The following is a 24,719-nucleotide window of genomic DNA, read 5'->3' on the forward strand; positions in this document are numbered from 1 at the left end:
GAATAGTGTATAATCAGTAAGGTGAAGTTAATAAAGACAAGGTCCAAGGTCTAGGAAAGAAAATACACACAGAAACGAGCTGGTTGGCCATTAAAATGGGAGGAACTGCTGCACCAGCGTAGCACTGCTGCAGAACAAGGAGGCCGTTCCCGTTTGTGCGGTAACCAAGCCCGAACATACCCGCGCTTGCGGGCCGTTGTAGGTGAGCTGCTGCGAATCGAAAAGTAGGCAATAAAAATTAGAGGAGAGTTATTATTAAAAAAAAGACCCACGAGAAAAAGTTTTACAGAATTGGGCTCGTTTACTGTAGGAAAAAGCAACGTTGAAGGAGACACGTGCCTTCAAATATGCAAGATGTCTTTATACTGTAAGTGGTTATTGACGGAGTTATTCTCCGTCGCTGACCAGACAAGCAGTAACAGCCTGACCCAGCAGCGAGCAAGGCTCGGGCCACACGCGCGCCGTCACTTTTCCCCTCAGGTTTCGGCTCGGTGGGCGCCCGGTCAGGCCTGGCGCCGCGCGGCGCAGGACGGCCCGCAGCCGCGGCCCGCTCCCAGCGGCGCCGCCGCCTCCCTGGACGAGGCCCCTGACTTTTGGCAGCGCTCGTGCGGGTCATCGCCGCCTCCGCCGCCATCCCGGCCCCACGGCGAGGGGAGCGGCGGCCGCGGCCCCCCCCAGTGCAGCGCCGCCGGGCCGGGCCCGCGCTCACGCTCCRCCAGGCCCCAGAGGCGGTTAGGAGGCGCGCGGTGCATTGTGGGCAGGGCGAGGAGCGGCGCCGCCATTTTGTCTCTGTCACTCCAGGCGCGGCGCGGTCTCGTCGGGGAGGAGAGGCGGCGGAGCGGTATTCGGCCAGGAGGACACCATGATATCGGCCGCCCAGCTCCTGGATGAGCTTATGGGCCGGGATAGAAACCTGGCCCCGGATGAGAAGCGCAGCAACGTGCGGTGGGACCATGAGAGCGTGAGTGAAGCGGAGCCGCCTCTCTGCCTCGCTCCCTCCCCTCGCTCCCATCCCCCGCTGAGGGCTCGGGCTTTGTCGGCGCGCCAGGCGCCGCGGGTGGGGGCCCGCGGCCTCCCCCGGCCCTCGGAGGGGGAGCAGGGGGGCGCCGGGGTCTCGGCGGGTGCGGGTTCCGCGGAGCTTCAGCGGGGGGAGCGGGCGGAGGCCCCTGTGGGGCCCTTGGTGCGGGGCCCGAGGCTGCGGGGCTCCTGCATGGCGGCCGCGGGGCGGGCGAGGCCCGYGCTTGCTGCGCGGGAACCTCGCTGAGCCTCCAGGCGAGGAGGAGGAACTGGGTGGCCGGGAGGGAGGAGGATCCCGCCATGGCTTAGCTGTGCGGGAGGGCTCGCGCTGTTATCTGGGCTGATGGGAGAGGAGAGGCCTTGTGTTTGGGTTTCCGCGTTAAGGGGGAGAGGCCGCGCTCGCCTTGGCGTGCGCTCCGTGTGGCGTCGACAAATGGTAGTTAGGGTTTCTCATGGCCGAGATCTCCCGCAGCGGGGGAGAGGGGGGAGTTTGGGGGAGTTTTAGTGGAAATTAGGTTTTATTCTGAGTAGAAGGAAAATTTCTTGAGACTTGGTGGCTTTTAGGAAGGGAGATGAGACAGATGGTGGTGGTTTGGAAGACAAGTTATCTCTGGATCCCTACCTATCTATGGTATTTGTGGAGGAGATGGGAGAATACATTCACACTGACTTAAACTACCTGAAGATTGTATCACAGTGAAGAACCAGAAGACTTTTGAAACTGAGGATTTTGTGAAGTAAAAACTCTATTCCTTATGTACTTTTGCAAAGTTTACCTACTATGCTTTTGGGGGGGGGTTGAGCCTAAACAATATTGCCGTTATTTTATATTTGGGTATTTTTTGTCAGTGTYGTGATAACAGCCATACTCTGCGTTAAACTGCTCAAAAAGAAGGGGATTTTCTTACATTGAGTGGTGTTTCTCCCCAAGAATGGTTAAATTTTAGTGAATATTCTAGTGGCATCCATTCTAGTGATACTGAAACTTATTTCACCGCGGAAAAAAACAGTAGTAGTAACAAAGTTCCCATAGCTGGCCCCTTTGGGGGAGCTGAAAACTCTGAAACACTCCCTCCCCCCATGTATTTTTGTTCTATGTTATGTTAAATGAGAGTGTCATAGTTCAGATAAGACAGTTCATTTGTTTCTTGTGTGATAGGAATTGTTGTGGCTAAAGCTGCAGAAGGCATTTAGTTTAAATGTGTAGTGCTCCTCCTTTCACATTTTCTTCATGTTGTTAAGTTGGGAGGCAGGAGAAATGCTTGCTTTTTGGCTTTTTCAAGTTGTCTGAATCACCAGCTTGGAATTTTCTGATTTTTTGGACAACAGTTACTTTATTTTAGAGCTGGCTAAAGCAAATTTTAGTTTGTCTTAGAATACAACCTGTAAGGACAAATAAATGTCTTGGTCTAAACTTTGTAAATCTAAGCAATTTTTAATTCTTAAAAATGCTGTTACATAGATAAGTTGTATATTATAAGAGAAATGAATGAACTCAGGAATTTTTAATGAATTTCTTAGTGTCTTTTCAGAATTTTCTTAAATAAGATTATTCAGTTAGGTGTTCAGCTGCACATTTCCATTTGATYCTGAGCTCTAAATAGGAATGAGTTGTTTAACCCTGAAAATAGGAAGTAAATTGCTTCAGCTATGTCTGTGCAGGTAGAGGAGATAAGGGATTTGTTTTGTTTTATTTCTTAAGRTGAGAAAGAATTTTTACTTCATTTTCTTTAATCAAGTTAAGATGACTTAATCTTTAACCTAAAATTGAAAAATAAGCTCTTTTAAACTCTGTGACTAAAGCCATAGAAATCTGTCTCTAAGATGCTGTTGAATTTTGTTGTTTCCGAAATAGTGCCMTGTCTCTTCTTCCCATTCCTCACTTGAGGATTTAGAAAGGGGAGAGCTGTCTCGGTCCCTGTTGAGCCCAGTAGGGGCTTAAGAGTTGATTCTTCAGGCTAGGAGGAAGTGTTGCTATGTTCATTCCATGCTTGCATGCATTTATGAGGTTTATATAAGCATCACTAAATGCAATCTTTCTGAAAGGAGTGTCGTTATAAATTTCTATAGTTAGATGACTAGTTCAAAACAAAAACGTTCCCCTGTTTAAACACAGAAATGTGTTTTACTTTAGGCGTAAATTTGTGAATCGACTAAGGGTTAAATTTGTAATGCTGATATGTTTTAGAAGTCAGGAAATGCAGATACAGCTCAAATAGCAATATTAATTCATCTGTTTATTATTTTGTTTCTCTAGTTAAACATACACAGAAGTGTTGTCAAATGTGAAATTATATCTATTACCAGCACAAAGCCTTTTTCAACATGAGCCTGTTGTATTCTCATACCAAAATTTAAGATTGTCAGCATTTCATAAATTTTAGATGTGGACAGTTATCAAAAGAAGCTAATTTCTGGTTATCATCATTTGTAGATAACATTTAGGTACTTCATAACTAAAGGAGCTGGCCAGCCCCTACTTATTTGTCAACTCTAAATGGGGAAATACTACTTGACCACCTCAAATTTTTGAGGATTAGTAAATTCCGGATGATGAAATGGAAAGTGCCAAGTGTCTAGCTATATTCCTGTCTAGTGTCTTACTGAAATGTGAGCTGTAAGGGCTTTGACACACAAGCTATGGCTAATCCTGCTGTAACAATTTCACAGTAACATCCCTCTCTGTCCCATCTTTTGGTAGCAGAGTAATCAGAATAATTTGGCAGAAAAGAATGAGGTTGCTTACCTACATGTGTAAATGCCCATCCTAAATTGCCTGTTGCTCCGTTTCTGAGAGTATAGAATGTATTTCTGTTACTTCTGACTTGTGCTAAGTGCAGAGTCTGATAAGCTATGTGTGATACATACTGTTTGAAGCACATTACCTCTGTTTCAGTTCTTTAATGGCTCTGTGATTCTTCAGCCATTTCTTCACTCCTTCCTAGTCTTACTCATTACTGACAACCTGACAAATTGCAGCTGACTACAAACTGTCAGGGCAGATTACCACAAGGTGAAACTAATTTAGAAGAGTAACTTTTGGAATAGGTGCAAGAGTCTCTCAAGTAATGCTTTTCTGTTGCAGCAAAATCAGTTTAAGAAATAAGTGCGGGAGAGGGAAGAAATTGCTCCAGAAACAATATTCCAAACCACTCTTAAGCATTTCTCTGCAGACTGCCTCTTAGGAGAGAATGTTAAGGAATTCACTAGATACCCATTGTATTCTGAGTTGGCCAGGAGAGAATTRTTGCAACTTCTTAGTGATTTTTTTAAAGGGAATGTGATGTACGCAAATACAAGCTGCATAATGTATTATGTTTATTACTGTATATGTATTGATAAATTTTAGCTGCAGCAGTTAGCTGATAAGTGGCTTTTCCTAGCAGTTCTACTTCATAAAATCATTTTAATTATTTTTGTGTTTTTCATTGTCATTCTTTTGTCTGTGATAACTTTCCCTTTGCTCCTTTGTTGTTACCTATTGCAAAGCCTTTGCTGTCCATTATACACACATTTTGAGCTAATAGCTACACATGAAAGCTTTCTACAACTTTCTTTCAGCGTAATATGGTCAAACTATTGTTACTGTRATTTCTGTCAAAGTACAGTGTCTTAGATAATTCTTTAATCCATCCTTGCAATTTCTCTTGGGAAATGTGTTTTTATTCACCGTAATACTTGGATGTAAGGATGAGAAATGGAAAGAGGAGACAAATGATGTAGAAGGAAATAAAAATTACTATTCCTATTGACTGGCACAGGAGTTTGTCCCAGAAACTGGTCCCTTGAAATGATTAGATGTTAAGACAAGAGATGCTGCAGCTTTCTGAGACAGAGGGAGAATCTGAAACTGGACTTTGCCAATCACTCTCTCCTTATTTCCTGAAAAGAAAAAATGCTCTGATCTTGTTTTTCACAAATGTATGTAAATAAACTGTTTTTGCTTCAAGGTAAGTGATAAGTTTAGCCAAGCCACTGATACTCTTCTTCCTCAAATAGTTAATTACTTCAGGACTCCTAGTAATGACTGATTGCTTTTTGAGAAAAGTTCATTTTAGTTATCTCACTGAAGATGCACATGTTCTTCATTTCCCTTGACTCTGAAGAAGGACAAGGCTTTACATCTGATGCATTAATTCATAAAAAGAGCAGCTGTTAGGTGTGGGGGAGAGTAGCTGAATTTTGTTTTGTAAAAAAAAAAATATTAAATGATTAAAATGGCCTTTTTTTTGAATCAAGATATTGCTAGATTCCTTCATTTAGACAGGTGATACTTCTTAACCTACTAGGAGTTTTTGATTATAAAATAATTACATAGTAAAGGAGGGTGTGTGTGTGTGGGGGGGTTCCTCTCTTGCCAATATCTTGCAACTCCTAACRCACGAAAATCTGAAGTGCAGTGCTAGAATAAAGACAAGGCTTCCAGAGCAAGCAACTTCTAACTTGAAAAGTCTCAAAGGGGAAAGGTTGTCTTGATCTCTCAAATGAGGGGTTAAAGAAATATATTCCTTTTTTTCCCCCTGTAAAACTCCTGAATGTATGATAGCATCATAATCAGAAATGCACATTGTTGAATATAGATGAGCTCAAGACTCATTTTCTGAGGAGCTGAAGACCCTGTTAGTAAACAGATAAAGCTTCTGAAACTTGTCAGCTTCAGACACATTCGATCAGGATGTTACTTGTTTGTTATGAACTACTTACTTGAAGCAAAGTTTTCCTTAAGTCATTTTTCTCTTGCTCTGTCTACACCTAACTTAGTTTATTGAGCTACTTTCAGATGAGTGCTTACTTTGGTGGTCTTGTTTTGTATATATTCTTGGTAGATTCCTTAGGAGGGTGAGCTTGGGTGTTCTTAAGGCCTGCTGCCGAGCACCTTGTAATTACCTTGTAGGTAATTCTGAATGCCTGTAAAGAAGGCTAAGTAAGCCTGTCCCTAAGYACCTTTCACTGAGAGGTCAAACTCATTATAAGGTGTTGAATTTTTCTCATTTGTTCTGGAGAGCTCTGGCACTTGAGAATTGGTTTTGGAACTGTAGGGCTTAATTTTCCTCACTACAGGTGAAAGCTGCATAGTTAGATGTTGTACCATTACRCTTGCAGTGATGCCTGATTGTAGGGAGACCCAAGTCAGCTTTGTTTGTGTAACTTGTCAAGAGGCTTCTTGTTTTGGATCATTGACTCTAATATAGCATCCATTGTCACTGTAGCTCATTTCAGTAAGTTTATACTGTCATTTGGGGGGGTTTGGGGTTCTCTCTGGGAATTCAGTGTTTTCTGCAGGCAGAACTTGAAGCAGCTGAAAAGTCAGGCAGCTGCAAAGTTTTGAATCTGCCTTTTTAATTCTACGGTCCATCAGTTTTATTTGTGCTACAGATATTCCCAGTGTACGTTCATATTTTTCAGATAAGTGCCTTTTTCTCCGATCTGATAGTATTATTGTTTATGCTCTATAGAACTTTTATATGGTACAAAGATACTAAAATTTTAATTACTGGTTGTTGACGTATGCAAAACTGTAGTTCTAGGTTTCTTACTTTTTTGCTATGCTATGCACCATAGAAATGGTATGGTGACATCACAGGAACACAAYGTCTGAATTATAACCTTTTGTTTTTTTCTCTCCTTGTTTTCAAAATGAGTTGAGACAATGTGATCACACTACATTTAATACAAAATGTTTGTCAGAGTTGTAATTTAACTGACTTGAAAACAAATCCAAACTGATTTCTTTTAAACAGCTCTTTTCTCAAAAACCTGTAGTTCATGTTCCAATCTTCTATTGTGTTTACCCTTTTTGATTCTACAATAGGATTTCTGGATAAAATTAGGTGGATGAAAAAGGAAAAAGGACAGAAAGGAGGATTTTTTTTTTTTTTAAGAATTATGCATACATTTTCTTTCAAAATGACTTAGTTTGAGAAACTTAAGATGAAACTGGAGTTGCTTCAGAAAAATCAGTTGTAAACTAAGATAGATGAACATGGATCACATGTGCTGCATCCATCTTTATCTTTCCTCATTACAATGGGAAAGTGGCAAAAGTACTGAAAAATAAAGACAGCAAATGTGGGAAAACTAGCCTCATCCCAGACAAAAAGTGTTTACCCTGGAAATGCAGAAGGACTTGTGGAAGTAACCAAATCATTCCACTCTTGATACAGCAATTGTGTTGGATAAGATACCAGTGTRTGCTTAAAGCTTGTTTTCTATGGATTATTACTTCCACACATAGCCTTGGTGTTCCTTTCTTGAGATTCTTTTCATTCATGAAAATCTCTAGAGCAAAGTGGTGTTTAATCCCAGCTTAATCTCRTTTTAAAATGGCTGCCTCTCAAAGATATGAAGTTTGACTACTTCTGACATTCAAGCTAGTAATGTAGTAGTAATAGAATTATTGTGCTAATTTGGATGCGCTGATCCAGGTTTTTATTCTTCATATCCATARAGTAGTCAGTCAGTCTCATTTTAACTTCCATAGTCTGTTTTGCAGTCTGGCAGTTAGAATGGAAAAAAATAAATTGGACTGAGCTAATTTGAACAGTTGGTGTCACTGTCATTTTACTGAGGTGGTTCGTGTGGGGTATGTTTTGGCTGTCTCTTCCCCTCCCTTGTTTGTTAAATACTTCTGAAGTGTATTTTAGAAAATAGTWTGTGTATTAGAATTACAATGATTGTGGAAGTTATATTCCTTTTTAGAATGTGTTATTTTCCAGTAACTGTTTGCTTCTATTAGAATAATTTTAGGGACTAGGCTGAAACATACAGGAGCAATTATTGTAACTGATTTGTCAAATATATTAAAAATCTGTGTAACATARAACAGATGTCAGAAGAACGTACAAGCTAGTCTTTGATTAACGTTTAAGCTATTTTAAGAAAATGACAACTTYAGGAGAAGGGTCTAGTGAAGAATTGCTTGTGAAATTAGGGAAGGATGTATTGCCAATTTTATCCTTTGGCTCTTCTGATGACTAAAGAGACTGGAGATATTTCTGTGTTCATGAGCTTCAAGAACRGACCAACTTGATTAGCTTAAACAGTATTCGTGGGTGAGGGAAAATAACCTTGTTAATAAAAGCTATCTTTATATTATACATTAACTAGCTCTTGGCTAGATTACTATTGTTTTGTTTTTTTTTCTATTATCCTAATGTTTTCCTGTTGTTAAATCTGAATTGCTACTGTAAAAATGGGATATGTAGAAATGAAACAAACCCTTTCCTGTTGGCAGGAAATGAGAGTCTACTTTAAAAAGTAAACAACACCTCTTTACACATCATTCTTAAACTAGTAATTTAAAAAATATATTAAAAAAAATATAATGAGATATGCAAAAACTTTTGGATAATGTCTTGTGTATTCTGAAATCTTTTAACTGATAACAGAATCTTCCCCCCTTGAGACAGTACTTTTAGATGTAAATTTTGATGTCTCCTTTTCTCCAAACCAACAGCATTGAAGGAGTGGAAGCTGAACACAGTCATTATAGACAAGCAGACAAGCTAAGAACAATTTGTTTTAATGGGTCCATGGCAGAGATTCTCACTCCTCATAGGTTCGCTGAGAATTTTTCTACCTGTGGAAATGTTCTTAAATGAACCAATTAGGTTATGTTTCTTTGGGAAACATCAGGTAGGATATTGGAGTATTAAGCAGATGACATGTTACTGCAATCTTAAATGRTTAACGGCAAAACACAGAAATATCATGTATTGCAGTGGAAAGTAAGATTTTTTGGTGTTCTGTCATTAGGGTGTGCTGTAACACAGTGACAGCAAATGCTTTACAACACACAGATTAGGGGTGTATGTGCATAAAATTTCCAGAAAATTTGCGGACAGTGTTTTATGCTGTATTTCAGAAGATAAAGCRATTACCTACAATTGCCAGTTCACAAGGAGAAAAATGATGCCTGTTTTCTTTTCTTYTTTTTCTTCTCCTCTGTCAGGTTTGTAAATACTACCTKTGTGGGTTTTGTCCAGCTGAATTATTTACAAATACCCGTTCTGATTTAGGTAAGTATGTAAATTTTGCATTTTCTATTCACTTACATATGATCCTAATTGAGATTTTATTTTATAAACTGCGTTGTTACTGTTTTATGCTCTTTCATAACACTTCAAAAACAGGCATTTTTAGGATTGTCAGTAATTAAATAAATAAAATGTTATTCCAAATCCTACTTCCTCTAAGTTAAAAAAAAAGAAAAAAAAAAAAAGCTTATGCTAAAATAAATTAATAACAATTACAATAAAAGAGGGTCTAATTTAATTACTTAAGGCCTTTCCTAAATTCCTAGTAGTTTTCAAGCTTTGGTATGTGGTCAACTTAAGTTACTTGTTTTGAAAAAGTAACTAGGAAAAACAGGCTTATTGTTTTAGTGTTAAATCCCTAGTCCATAAAAGAGTTTTATAGATAGCAAAGGCAGGAGAGTTTTAGCAGGACTGTCCTTAATGAGTACAGAGCACGTACCTCCTAATTTTACTCTTAAGTTAACATTTTAATTAACCAGTTWCAAAAAAGATTTGGAACTTACAAAGTGCTTGTTGAAACTACCGCCTCTGCCTTGCAGAAATGCAGGCACAGAAGCCCCGACTTAATGTATGTTAGTTTCACCCTTGAAGTTGTTCTCTGGGAAGTGTTAAAAACTCTGCTCAATCATAATGCACAAGCAAATGCTGATGGAGCATGTATATGACATTCAAGAATGTCAAACTTGTGTTGTCATTTTAGGTCCTTGTGAAAAAATTCATGATGAAAATCTACGTAAACAGTAAGTATTTTGATTGCTATGTTAATGCAGATAGTGTTTCTAGTATGCTKGAAATTTCCTAAACCCACAAAAAACGTGGAAACGATGAGAAATTAATTGCTTTATTGATGTACATAGAAGTTTAACTTATAATGCTCTGCTGCCTTAAGCARTAATTTATAACACTGTAATTTTCACATTACTTATTTTTGTGTATTATGTAGCCATATAGCTTTCACTTGAAAAAAAAAATTCTTTTACCAGGTATGAGAAAAGCTCTCGTTTTATGAAAGTGGGCTATGAAAGAGACTTCTTACGCTATTTACAAAGCTTACTTGCAGAAGTTGAACGCAGAATTCGAAGAGGCCATGCTCGTTTGGCACTGTCACAGAATCAACAGTCTTCAGGGGTGAGTCTARAAGAATCACTAAGGCAAATAACTTTTTTCTCTAGATAGCGTCTTCATGTTCGCTTTACCTAATCTCATCAGGTAAAATACATTGATTTATCTAACAGGAATCTTCTGGAAGACTCTTCATTGATAGCCAGCAGATTGTATCTAGCCCTAATGGACAAGCCAAGTGGCCACACAGTTAACAAAATTTCCTCCCTCCTCTCCCCATCCCAGTCTCAGAATAAGTATGTGCTCACCTCTCTAGAACCATTAATTCTGTCCAGTGCTGTCCATCCCCTATTACTTCAGTTAAGCTCTGTTTCTTCAGTTGCAATTCTTCTTTCTCTCTAGTATTAAAGAATAGTACAGTGATGTTACTGAAGTAGATACTGGGTGTTTCAGCAGTTGATGTAGCTGAATCCCACAAGCAGCTGCCACACTAACACAGCAGCCTGCTTCTGCTTCAGCACCATTGCTGACAGGCATGCTGTGAGGCAGATGACAGTAGAATCACAAAGGTTTAAGAAAGGAAGGAGTATCTTTATGCAGCTTTTCTCAGTTCAGTGCTGCACTCTAGACAGCTGTTAACGAAAGTTTCGCCTGACTGGGAGAAACTTTTTAACTCTTCATTTCACCTGCTTTTTCTTGTCCCAGGATTGATTAATCTTTGGAGCAGTGACTGTAGCCTATGCTGTGCAGGTTTCCTGATTGACAGTGTAGTCTTTCTCCTCTTCTTTGTCCCAATTACTATTCTGTGCAAAGTGCAGTTCGTTCAGAAGGAGCTGTGGAAAGTAGCTTCAGTCAAAAGCTGTAGAGTAGGGCACTTAAACTGTCGATTCAGGCAGTGTGTGGAGAGGATACCACTAACAGATGTGCTCAAAAGAAATGAGTCTTCAGGCATTTATTCTCAGAAGCTAGATTTCTGTGCCTGAGGAGCTTCCAAATCATACTTGAGCATCTGTAAAGATGTGTGATAATGAATGGCAGCTTCAGAGTCTAAGTCTGGGACTTGGAGTTCAGACACCTCATCTTTTGTGGATCAGGGACTTGAATGTTTTTGTTGGTTTAGACTGAGTTAGTGTGAATGGAATTTACTTCATTCAGCAAAAGTAGAGTAGACTGCTGAGGGATGTTTTATGGTAGCTAGACTACTAGTAGGTATTTATAGAGGAAGAGGCAGGAGGAGGTTATTCCCAAAGTGTCTCTGTTACTATYAGCGTTTCAGGAGGTTGGAGGCAGGCATCTATCTGATTTTGATAGCTTCAAAAGCTGAAGCAAACATTTTAAGTAGCAAGTTTCTGGCAACAAAAAGGCACTAGAATCATTTATATATGAAATCTGTGTTTAATAGTATGTTCAAGCTGTTTGTTTTTTCTTTTTGTTGCAAACAAGAATGTCTCTTTTGTGGCAGGTGATTACTGAACATTGCATAGCAGTGATCGCTTGGGTGTAGATTGTGATTGCAGTGTGTTTCTCAGTATGTCTGTTTCAACAGTCAACTACTTTTACCACTGTCRTTTTAAATGGAAGCCTGGTGTTCCTTGTGTGCATATATGTGAAAGTTATTGTAATTTTTTTAAAAAATGTGGCRTTCTGATAATGTTCCACAGGCTGCTGGACCAACTGGTAAAAATGAAGAGAAGATTCAAGTGTTAACGGACAAAATTGATGTACTTCTACAACAGGTAAGTTTTACCTGCTGTATCATTGAGATTTCTTCCTTTCATTACCTGATTAAAAGTTATAATAGCTTTTTTTTATTGCTCTTTAGATTGAGGAGCTAGGTTCAGAAGGGAAGGTGGAAGAGGCACAAGGAATGATGAAACTTGTTGAACAGTTAAAAGAGGAGAGAGAATTGCTGAGGTCTACAACTTCAGTGAGTAACATGTTTGCAGTTCTGTTAAGTCTTATCTCAGAACTTAGTGCAGCAGTACTCTTAATCGCTTTGTCCTTACATTGAAGGCACGCATGTTTATGCAGAATTTATTGGAAAATAGTGATGCTTAAATGTGTTAATCTAATGTGCCAGTGGAGTGTGTGTGAACCACTGTAGTGGTTCACACAGAAATTACAGAATTATTTATACAGCAGTCTTGGAGGTGGGTTTGCAGTTTATTTTATTTTAGGTCCTGATTACTTTTTGTAGTGTARTCTCCACAATATATTATTTCATTGAATTGCAAATCTGACTGTGATACAGAAAGCCCTTGTTAGAACTAGTGCTCTGCAATATCAGAGTTATCCTGGAATATTTCAGGCATTTAACTATACTACTAGTACCACAAGCTTTTCCTCCATCAGATTGAATTACAGTTTTTAATTTTCAAAATTGCTTACAGATGCTAATTATTACTTAGTGTTTCAAGAGGTTGGAGGCAGGCATCTGTCTGACTTCGATAGCTTCAAAAGCTGAAACAAGCACTTTAAGTAGCAAGTTCCTGATAATAGAAAGGAGCTCATGTTTAAATATGGAATCTTGTGTTTAATAGTATATTCAGACTGGGKTTTTTTTGTTGTTTTGTGTTGCAAGCAAGAGTCTCTTTCATGCCAGATGATTAATGAACATTGCATAGCAGTGATCACCTGGGTATAGATTGTGATTTCAGTGCATTTCTTAGTATGTCTGTTTTAACAGTCAGCTACTTTCACCACTGTTCTTTTAAGTGAAAGTCTGATGTTCCTTTCATATTTCATCATGGGATATTGTAGGATTTTCATCCTTCCATTTTTGCTCTGTGGACATTTCAGTTGTCAGAGAACCGTCTTAAGAAGAAACTGATTTTTATTTCCTTTGATCCTTAAGCCAAAAGGAAATTGCAGATACAGCTAGATATGCATTGAACTGTGTTCTTCACTGTAAAAGATTATTCTGCGTTTTCTAAATGACTTTTCARTAATTACTTGTGGTTTACATAAAAAAGGCTACGCATGCCTATTCTTCCTTTTTTGTCAGTGGGTGTGATGTTCCAAAGTCAAAGCATGCAATTACAAATTTCAGCTTTCAGTAGTGGCCTAGGATTTGACAACAGTAACAGGAAAACTCAAACCTCTCTGCTGACGTCTGTCTGAAACTTATTTCTTGGTTTGTTTTATCTAATACTTTCTTTTGCAGACAATTGAGAGCTTTGCAGCCCAAGAAAAGCAAATGGAAGTTTGTGAAGTTTGTGGAGCCTTTTTAATTGTAGGAGATGCACAGTCCAGGGTAGATGACCACTTGATGGGAAAGCAGCACATGGGTTATGCCAAAATAAAAGCTACTGTAGAAGATTTGAAAGTAAGTATTTGATTATTGAACATAAAAATTGTTTGGTGTTTTTCTTTGGTAAATAGAAGGCTGACCAGCAGGCTCTTCTCAAATGCGTTAAATATTCCAAAGATAGTATATAAAAATCAGATTGTGCATTTAGCATTATGCTTGCACTGACATTTGTTATTGTATATGTTTATAATGGGTTTAAGATCAGGTAGGAWTTTTTTGTGGCATTTGTAAAGAACTGTAATATGGCCTGCGTTCATATGAAAATTAGAGGAAAGAAGTTTTTTCTAAGACAAAGGACTCCAGTCATGTCAAACCAGGGCAGCTCCAAGGGATTTCTGAAAACGCTTTTATGTAGGCTGTCCTTTGTTTGAGTATTAGGAAAAAACATGTAATCTGAGGATGTGGAAGCTTAAGATTTTTAAAAACTAAGTTATATTGAATGATTTACCTTGAATAATACTAATTTGTTCCCGTGAATTTTCTTATTTTTAAGGAAAAGTTACGAAAAAGAACAGAAGAGCCTGACCGTGATGACAGGTTAAAAAAAGAGAAACAAGAACGAGAAGAGAGAGAGAAAGAGAGGGAGCGGGAAAGAGAAGAGCGGGAAAGGAAGAGACGGCGTGAAGAAGAAGAGAAGGAAAAAGAGAGGGCTCGTGATAGAGAGAGACGTAAAAGGAGTCGTTCTCGTAGTAGACATTCAAGCAGAACATCTGACAGAAGATGCAGCCGTTCACGAGACCACAAAAGATCAAGAAGTAGAGAAAGAAGGCGAAGCAGGTGTGTGAGAAAGTATTTTCATACAACTTTTTCAAAATGCAAAAATGCTGGGAGGACTTGATCTGTCAGTCACATCACTGATTTGTTAGCTCCACTGTTGTTTTTCCAAGTGTGAACATACTTTACTGGTTGAAGGATAAGCAGGATTTGCTGCATACTCATTCTTTTCTTTCCGTTTCTGGAAGTAGATGAGAACACTGTGGTGGAAGTGGCAGTATGAAGTAGCTTTGAGTAGACAAATGTTCCCAAAGAACAGGGTTGTGTCCTTCCCTCTCCCCCCCCCACCCCCGAGTGCTGGGCTTTAATTCATAGCAGTAACTACTTTTAAACTGTATAGTTGAGTGCTTGAATAAATGAAGAATGGAAAGTTATGCTGGATCTTATGTCCAGAGAGATGCTCACATGCAGTATGCTAAGCCTTGTTTTAAATATTTAGTCCTTCTCCAATTGATCATTGTATTAAAACTTTAAATCAGTAGCAATTTCTGTCTGCTGAGTTAGACAGTATCAGCTGACACTTTGCATATTTTGATTTTCTGTAAATGTTAGGAGTCGTGACCGAAGAAGAAGCAGAAGCCATGATAGATCAGAAAGAAAACATAGGTCTCGCAGTAGGGACAGAAGACGGTCAAAAAGTCGGGATCGAAAGTCCTACAAGCACAGAAGCAAAAGCAGAGAGAGAGAACAAGACAGGAAGTCAAAAGAAAAAGGTATGTTTGTGTGAAGACTGTTCATACTAAGTTCTGTAACTTACCTTTCCGTAAAGTCTCAAATGCTCCTAGTCTTTCTGTCAGGGACTGAAAGTTCTTAGCATCAGTTCAGAACTGATCATATAAGCTGTACATGTTGCTATTAACTGATTTGAAGCAGTTCAGTCTTTCCTGTCATTGTTAATGCACACATACAAATGTCTACCTTTTTATTTGTTACAGTAGTTATTAAAAGCTTACTACTCTGTCTTCAAAGTAAGTGTACAAGGACTTTGTATTTTAATACCTTTTTGACTGTTACCTTTAGAAGAACATAGGAACTGTAATCATTTTCCTTCTTTTTTTAATGAATTAGTATCTTCTACTATTAGCATTATTTCTGTTACTACCCTTTGCTCATATGTATTCTATAGCACCTGTTACTTCTCTGCGCTATCATGTTTCCTTTATTTTCCTTTAACAGTGCCTTAATTTTTCTTAACCTACAAATACAGACCAGGAAAACAAGTATTGCAGAAATTCTGTAATGTTTTAGGTTATAATTACATGCATTCCTCCATTCCCGCCYTTTTTTCCCCCTTGTTCTAAATGAAGTGAGATTTGCTTTGTCAGTGTTCATGTGAGATCTCATAGGAATGCTGTATTAGTCCTTGAGACTTTTATAGCAGTACATACAATGTACAAAAACATTGATGTGACTTAGTGTTTCATCAGACTGGTGTTCAGATGCTTTACACTTAAGTAGGAATAAATAGCTGGAGAAAGAACGCTACTGACTCGCATTCTGTGAAAAGACAGTAATACTATTGTCATTGCTTAGTTCCTACTTTAAAAGTCTTTATGAAACTTCTGAATGAATATTATGTTGGTTTTTGACCTAAAAACTGTTGGCTTTGCGGGGGTGCTGAGCAATGTGCAGTCTGAAACAGCTGCCCCACTTCATAATTAGAGCTGACTTTCAGTAATGGGGGAAATAATTCCTTTATGTTTCTAAGGTATTTTTGAGGTTCTCTGGGATGAAAGGTGTTACGTGCATGTTTCTTGATTGTATGAGTCTGTTTGCCCTACCTTTACTTTTCCCATGTTTCTCCAGCAGATTAGTTCCCGAAATGTAGGTAATACTTCATGTGTTTTTCTTGCCTGACTTCCTTGGACCACTTCAATTTTTCTGGTTTATACTATGGTGCATCTTCAGTGTTCATTCTTTTCTTGTTTTGCTTTCGAGGCAAGCGGGTTTTTTTGCTGCTTGCTTGTTGGCTGCAGCACTGATGTGTAGTATTAAATTCAGACCCAGTATTATAGCCTGTATTTGTCCTGGTGTTACTTTCTTGCTATCTGATACTGTGTCTTTTTTGCCTACTTTATGAATAGATTTCTGGTACTCTGGTGAAAGAGTGTCCTCTTCTATATTCTTTGTGTATCTACGCATATAAATAATTGATTTCTTCAAATTTGGTCTATTTATTGAGCTTATGGGTTCTCAGTTCTTTTCTGAATCCTTCCATAAATACAGGATCTAGTGAACTTGAACCTGACTAATTTCCCTGCTGGTCCTTTTTGCTGCTTGCTACCTTCTCTCTCCAGAAATGAGAACAGTGAGGTGATACTATGATCTATGACAAAACTTCAATCTGAGAAAAAGTTACTTTTTTGACTAATTATATCTAAAAATATAAATAGGCCTTGGAGCAGGATGCTAATGCTAAAGATGTATGTGTTTCTTCCTTCAGTGGGAAAATTTAAAAAAAAGGGGAAAAAAGTCAGTATTTACCAAGCAAACATTGAATTTCTATGATGAAGCTGTAAATGCCATTTCATCCTTATATTTGCCACATGACATTGTACAGTTATTACAGTTACAGGTAGCTTTAGAGGTTCATACCTTTGAGAAGTTATGTGACTGGCTACCCAGTCTGCTGTTTGCACAGAAAGAAGTAATGTGGAGGTTTAAGATTTAACTTGAGTTAAATTTACTGCTCCATTGGGAATATTTACTTCAGAATCTAATTATCTTTATATCCATGATTGATCTGCAATTATAAAAGTAAGCAGTAAAGGCCTGGCTGTAACCACTCGTGGTAGTGCCTTTCATCTTGAGATCTCAAACTGCTTTATGAACATGGATCTAACAGGAATAAGCAGGGCCCAGTTGCCCACAGTTGCCTAAGACTTGCTCACTGTTACACATTAAATCAGTGCCATGCTTTGAAATACAATTCAGACGTCCTGGCTTCTTTTCTAAATCCTGTGAAATTCGGTGACCTTTAAGATTGTAAGAAAAAAAATGTATGTAAAAATAGAGAGACTTAATTTCTGACTCAGATTTCAGGAGCAGAGAGATACTGCAAACCCATATACCAGCTGAATATTAGCTTAACAGAAATCAACAGTATGCAACTACAGTTCAAGTGAACTAAATTTAGAATAGGTGGAATAAATAGTTGTAAAAAGAAATGATTGAAAATGTCTGTTTTGCATGTACCTTCATTTCATGAAGGATTAATACTGAAACCGACCACCAGGCCCCTTTGACTTGGCTCTTTACTTCGCTTAATCTGGATTCATGTGCTTACTTAAAAATAATTATATTTGTGGATGTGTTTTCATGTTAGTGATTAAACCTCAACAAATGCTGTCAGAACACCCAAACCCAAAGTAATATTTGATACTATGTTTAATTTACTGATTTTGCATTCTCTGAACAGTAAAATCATTTGCATTATCTTAATCAGAATTTTTATAGAATATATCTCTATTGCCCACATACACTCAGTCATAAAAATGTACATGTGTTTATTACTCAGGATGCACAATGTTATGTGATTGCACCTAATGTAATATATCATAGCTAAAATAATGTAAGCAGAGTGTCATCAGCAAGCTAATTGCATGTACTTCTAAAGAAATAATTGTTGAATGAACATATAGTGAAGGAACTTAACTGCTTGCAAACAGTCCGGGAGTTGAAAGAAGTTCAGATCGTTAGACTGTTTTGTTAATTACACTTGCTCAGTTCTGCATGGCAAACTCAAGGTTTGCTGTGGTAAAACTGTTTTTTTTATTGAGGTTTTTCATACCACAGGTTAATWGTAGTTTTTTTAATCTTCACAAAATTATCCTTCCTGCCCAAATTCAAGAAACAAACAAGACAAAACAAAATCCTGCACACTGCACATCCGTAGGGCTATTAAGATCTACCATATCTACATAGGACAGAAGATAAGATTATTGGACTGACTACTAGTCCTCTGCGGGGAAACAAGACTACTATTCCTCAGTGGATCTACGTGTGCATCGGAGATACCTATAAGGCACAAAAAGAAGACTTTTTAACAAGGTTAGTTAGAGTGCAATCTACCTGCGGAGTTTAAAAAAAAAAATGAGGGCAGACAGATACAAAACTATTAGTGCTGCAGTTAGCTTTTTGGCATCGCTGCGTGCTATGTCCAAGCACGATGYACTGGATGTGCTGCTTCTGATGAAACCTCAGTATTAGTGTTCTTTAGGCAGTTGCCCTGATTCCTGTTTGGGGGCTTCACTCCTCCCTTTGCTGATCTGTATTAATAAAGTTGGGATGTTGCTTCCGTTTTTGAAGCTTAATTTCGACTTTCTGTCTTCTGAAGTAAAGAGGTGTGTTATACCAGTCTAGGTGATGTGTTATTTAAAATAGCTAATTTTCAGAGTGTTTGATTTGTGTGCTTCTGTTCTGGGGATTTCTTTTTCTTTTTTTTTAATTGCCCAGATAGCAGGGAATTATCAGAGAAAGAGYGTGAATGTTGTTCTGTATGCTGACATCCAAGAGGTTGGTTTTTTTGGTTTTTTTTTTTGTTTGTTTGTTTTTGTCTCCCAGATCTCTGTGATGGTAGGTTGAATATTGAGGTGTGAAATAACATAGGAAGAATTGATATTTTTATTACGTTTGCAGTTACTGAATTTACAGATGAGACACACAGCTATAATACTCAGTATTTTCTTTTCCGTGGAAATATTTTTACTTCTGGCTTGCTTCCTTCTTTGAAGACTGTTGAGGAAAAGATCAGTTTTTCAGCAATGTAACCAACTCTTCAGTCACCAGACAGCTTTCTAGTGCATGATGAAATTGTGGGGTCCTTCCCATCTTACTGTTTGTTTGCCTTTGGAAAACAGTGTTTTTATGCATCTTCCAAAACACTCTTCACCAAGCTTTTTTTTTGAGTGAATTATAAATGACTACAATTATTAAAACTCTCAATTTTRTAATTGAGAGTTAATAGTATTGACAAACACATACCTCAACCAGCTTTTGCTACACTCTGTCCCAGTAATGTCAATTTTGATAGTTACCTTGCTACCTACATTTAAGACTAACTGGTTTAATATTGTTCATTTTCTGAGTATTTTATTGTTTGGCGTTAGGTTATTTTGAGGTTGTTTTTTGTTTGTTTTTTACTTGGCAAAGATTGATTTATTTGATAATGCACTGATGCATTGTCCATTACTCCTTTCTGAGTCTCTTTTCAAGAACCATGTTTAACGAGAATTGTATACCAAAGATGGCCATACACTTCACAAAATAAACTTGAGGACAAAGAGAGTCCTAAGATGAGTAAGGAAGCCAGTAGCCATTCATCATTTATATATTTGCTTAACCTGTTTTTGACTGCCTTCCCTCTGCTCCCCATTTACGTATTTCAGCAAACAGCTGAGTAGCTGACACTGTTAGGTCTGTACTTTCACCTCTTTTCCCCACCCTGTACTGTTCTTTTTGAGTATTTTTGTTCTCTGCCCATTTCAACATGGTGGTCTGAAGCCTATTTCTGTAACCTTTTGACGCTTGCTATTTCTAATTATAGAAAATAATTGTCCCATTTTGTATGCTGTATATCTCATGTGCAATGTTTGTTTTTACTTTGAAATCCATGGTCAATGTCTTCTTTCATGGCAGAAAAGAGGGGCTCTGATGATAAAAAAAGTAGTATGAAGTCCAGTAGTCGAGAAAAACAGAGTGAAGACACAAATACAGACTCGAAGGAGAGTGATACTAAGAATGAGGTCAATGGGACCAGTGAAGACATTAAATCTGAAGGTGACACTCAGTCCAATTAAAACTGATCTGATATGACCTCAGATCAGACAGAGGTAAGTGCAGTATTTCAAACTTTGATTAGGGCTTTTTGTTACTGTTTAACAGTGCAGCGTAAGTATGCACAGATGAAGATGGAACTAAGCCAAGTAAGAAGACATACTAAAGCACCTTCTGAAGGAAAAGACAGTGTAGTCCTGCAAAACATTTTGAGGTACATTGTTTTGTCTCAGCTATTTTGTAGCAGACTCGTGCCCCCAATTAGTGTGCCTCTTTGGGACATATTTGTAATATAGTCACCATAGAAAAATTAATTATCCTTTTTTTTATTTTTAGGGATTTTGTTATCGTTTTTTAAAAAGTTGAACTGTTTTTGTATTTAAGTCCATATTGTGTTGGTACATCAGCAGAAACTTTTGCTTTAATACTTAATATTTGAGGCACATGTTGGACTACTTTGTTTTTATATAAACTGCTAGTATTTCTTTGTCAAGGATGTTTCTAGTTTTTTTGCTTTATTGCCTTGCATTCTAATGCAGTTTGTTCTGTAACTCGAGAGCCAGTAGCATTGGATTGATGGAAGTGTAGGGTTTATGAATTATTGCAGCTGACTACCATACCTCACACAGCGTTGGTGTTGTGAGCGGCCCATGAAAAGCCAAATTAAAAATCAAGGATTCAGTCAAACTAAGCAGGTACTCATGCCAGGTACTCCTTTCTCTACCCACATCCATGTTTGAATGCTGTTGCCTGTAATCTTTAAGCTTACTGTTGTGTTTTTGATTTACAAGATAGTGAAAAGGACTTTTTGTGTATTGTGTGAATACTGTAAATCTGATGTTAACAGAATGGAATTTTCTTTCAACTGTATGTAGGGATGCAGTGCTGCCCAGAATTAGATATCTTTAAAGAGTTTAAAATGCAATAAACACTACATAATAATCGCCTTGTTACATTCAATGCAATTCAAGTCTTTAAGAGGTATGTGTTTAATATTTCCTACTGTGTAGGAGAATTTACAGTCAGCCATAGTACACAAGTGGAATGGCTGATAACAGACAGACTTCTAAGGCAAATGTAAATACAAAGGCAGATGCTACCAAATGTTCATGGCAAGAGTTTATGCTGGAAAATGATTTATTGGAAATAAAAGCTAAACATTAGGAAATACAAATACTGTATTAAAAAGAAAATTTTAAAAGTTTTTTTTCCCCTCACTCTCGACCTAGCTTTCTTGCACAAATTGCTTAGTTGTATTCCTGAAATAAGGAACTAACAATGGAGAGTACGGCTGATAAATGAACTTGGAACGTGTAAAGTACTTTTATAGTTTCATTATTTACGCTAGGAATTCTTAAACACTTGATGTTGATCATTAAACCATTAATACCACATTATTGCTTCTARAGCCAGTAATGTTCAATGTTGACATTTTTGTAGAGTTAAGATGACAGCTAACAACTGGGCCAGTATATAGGAATGGTAAATGAAATGCTCTTTACGTTGTCTAATTGTCTGTTTTCCCAAAATTTTGCATTATAGGACTACTACGTGAAGAGTCTGCGAAGACAGTGGAAGACAGCTTAAAATGAAGATCTGCTTTAAAATGAGGTGAAAGAAAGCTGTAGTGGCGTAGAAACATATAAAGTTCAGTTAGATTTTTTTTTTTTTTTTATAAAAAAGTAATTCAGGACTGGTGTTTCCTCCCAGAGTTCATAAAGATGTGTTGAAAGCACACATGCTACTGAGAATAAAAGTCCTGTATCTTTTTTTTTTCTTTAAGACTTTTTAAGATAAGAAACCAACATAACCTGAACACATGGCTTGCTCAGTGTTTAATTGCAAGTTTTCATTCTTGGACTTTAAAATACAAGAATAAATGTTTAGTATTTGTGTGAATCAAACTAAAATGAATCCCATTTTTACAACTAGGCTTATTCCTAGCTTCTTGGTATATGAGAAATGGAAATAAAGTATCTTTGAATTTCTGTTACAAATTTGATTGTCTCTGTCATTGAACATTTAATATTAAATAAGTTTCTTTCCTAATAAATCTATTCATGTCTTCAAACTTAGTCCATTAATTTGAATGTTTAGTTTTTCTGTGGTGTTTGTTTTTTGGTGCCATCAATTAGTATTACGTTTGAAGCTCACTTTTCAGTAGTTGACTGTCAGTGTCCCCTCCCCCTTCTGTTGCCCAGTTTAGGCTGCAATCAAACAAATTTCTGTAATTTCACAGTAGAAACATAAGCCTTAGGCTTTTTAAAACCAGTTAAACTTAGAGTATTATTTATTGAACAGATGATGCCTGAGGTTCGCTGTCAGACTGCACTTACTTGCATCCTAGTATCAGTTTCTAATGTTTATTAACAATTGTGTGTAACAGCTAAGCACGCACAATTTTCCTGCTACAACATATAAAAGGGAAAAGAAATGTTATGCTTGTGTGAAGCTATACTGCAAGCAAATGTAATTTTGCTGCAGATGACATTTCTTGTTAGAGAACTTGMTGCAATGTATACTAGTCTGCTTGAAGAAACAGTACACTTAAGTGCTGTAGCCCTAAGGCATTGAATTCGCGTTAAAGAAACATCCTTCATATTAGCATTTAGGACTTGACTGCCTATGTAGCTGAGACCATACATGGACAAAGCACTATTGTAATGTGCTTTTGCTAAGTTTAGTGTGTGTTTTGTCATCTGTGGAAGTGCGTTCATAGAAGGGAGCAAGCTGCAACTCTTCTAGAGTGCTGCTTTCTTGATTAGCAGAGAAATTGCATGCCAACAGCCATGCCGCCTTTTGGCTGGGGAGGCTGGGGTTTTTTGCTGGGGGGGGCAGGGRGGTGGTTGGGAAACTAAGATGAAAAATTCATGCAGATAGAGCAGGTAAAATTGTAATCAAGTTCTGATAACAATAGTACACAATCATTTTTTCTTCAAGCTTCAGTAGAAGACATAATGAGATATGGTTTGAATGTATTGCTTCTTTCAGTGGCCAGAATGTTTATCTTGCATATTCTGTTGTACATAGTATTTGTTACAGTAGTAGCATTTTTCCTTCTTGTTCATTGTGCACAGGTATGAATGATCAAACAAGGTACCTTGCAGTAGAGTTGGGCCAGGATTCAGATTGTCTGACACATCTAGTATTGGAGTCTAGTGCTTGGGAGATGAAGGAAAACCTGATGTGAAGTACTGTATTTCAAAACATAGGAAACAGTGCCTTTCTAGTAATTACTTTCAGATTTGACCACAACAAGCATGTCCCTGACAGATTTATCTATCTGAAGTGTCCTCTTTAGAGTTCAGGACCTTTTCTGGGTACACTGTGCAAAAAGCAAGGTACCTTACTTAAGCAAGCATCTCCCATCTGCATTCTTTATACCTGTTTTTTACTCTAACACTGTTTTATTTGGTGTTAAAAATGTATTACTGAATGATTTTTTTCCCCCCAATGTTGTGATAAAGTTTTAAGTAGCTTAACTGTTTCACAGCAACCCATCCCCACCTCTGCAAAAAAGGGAAGAAATTYACATACTTGAAACAACTGATACTTTAATACAGGTGAAAAGTAGCAATGTCAGTTYAGTAGAAGACTGTAGGCAAACAAAAGTTGTCCTTGGAAAAATACTAAGTTCTGTAAACTTATTTTCAGTTGTCACACCAACAGTTTATTGTTCAAAGAAAAAGGTTAGCTAGTGTGCCTTAGAGTTTATCAAATGGCATAAAACATACAAAAATATTTCTCTGAATGCATAGACTTACTRTTATTAGTACTATTAGATCATAACTGAAGTTAACAGTTCTATTTGCTGTAGTTTCCACAAAGAATAAAATGTTTTAAAAATCAGCTGCTGCTATAGCTGAACTTTCAGTAACTAGTAGCAGTCTTTACACTGATTTCCTAAACACAGCAACTGCAAAATTAAATACTACTAGAGATTTTTTCCAAGCAGTTATTGCACGTCATCTGAACTAGCCTTCCAGCTATGCTGAAAGGATAAATATCCAAGTGTTACGATGAAAGCCCCTTTCTTGTCCTACAAGAAAAATAGGCTGGTGCTGCTATGAAATTTTACTTCATGCTGTGTCAAGCCTGAGCTTAGCAGAGTTGAGCCACACATAACACTAGCACACCTCCTGGATGCAGGAAAAGGGAGAGGAGCAGGTACTTAAACAGTTATGTAGGGAATGATGCAAGAGTTCACGTCAACTTATAAAAGTTCAATTTTGTGCACTTAAGATTCCTTAAATAGCAGCATTGCAATAGTTGGCAGAGTTCAACTGATGAAATGTTAARTTGCATTCATTGTAATATGGAGCAGCTGGAAAAGGGTAATGATTGGTTATTTTGAATCCACTATGCAAAAATTTTGAGCTGAAGAAAGTGCAGGTAAGTTAGTAAAAATGTGAACATTGAAACATGCATCTAGTCTGTTGGCAAAAGGGATGTCCCTATTCTTCTGACATGCATGCCTGTACTAAACTCAAAACTAGCCCCTGGAGGAGCTGATTCAAGGATAAAGCGGCTTCTGTATGGGATGCTAAGAAATTGTGGCAGGCATGCTGCTCTGACCAAAACAGGTCAATTGTACTATTTGTGGTCTGACCATTGACATTACAGTCCAGATCAGCGAAGAAACACTGTTCCAGGTATGCATAGAGACTCTGCTCTTACACAGCTTAATAAACCAGAGGTAGAAGTAGTAGATTTTCAGTGGTGGTGTGTCTTTTTTTTTTTTTTTT

At 37.8% G+C, this 24,719-nt stretch overlaps 1 protein-coding gene across 1 annotated transcript; it reads left to right on the top strand.

Moving 5' to 3' along the window:
- The first annotated feature begins 754 nt into the window (after nucleotides 1–754).
- On the top strand, nucleotides 755–21,971 carry LUC7L3 (LUC7 like 3 pre-mRNA splicing factor). The gene is given in 12 exon segments (XM_085304595.1): nucleotides 755–961; nucleotides 8,969–9,035; nucleotides 9,754–9,793; nucleotides 10,037–10,181; nucleotides 11,777–11,851; nucleotides 11,938–12,042; nucleotides 13,279–13,440; nucleotides 13,919–14,202; nucleotides 14,752–14,912; nucleotides 19,837–19,977; nucleotides 20,083–20,234; nucleotides 20,236–21,971. Coding segments are annotated over 12 exon segments (1,461 nt in total). The 5' UTR covers nucleotides 755–862; the 3' UTR covers nucleotides 20,266–21,971.
- Nucleotides 21,972–24,719: the final 2,748 nt, after the last annotated feature.

Source organism: Rhea americana, unplaced genomic scaffold (assembly GCF_003343005.1).
Source record: "Rhea americana isolate MKP2758 unplaced genomic scaffold, rheAme1 scaffold_21, whole genome shotgun sequence".
Lineage (NCBI taxonomy): Eukaryota > Metazoa > Chordata > Aves > Rheiformes > Rheidae > Rhea > Rhea americana.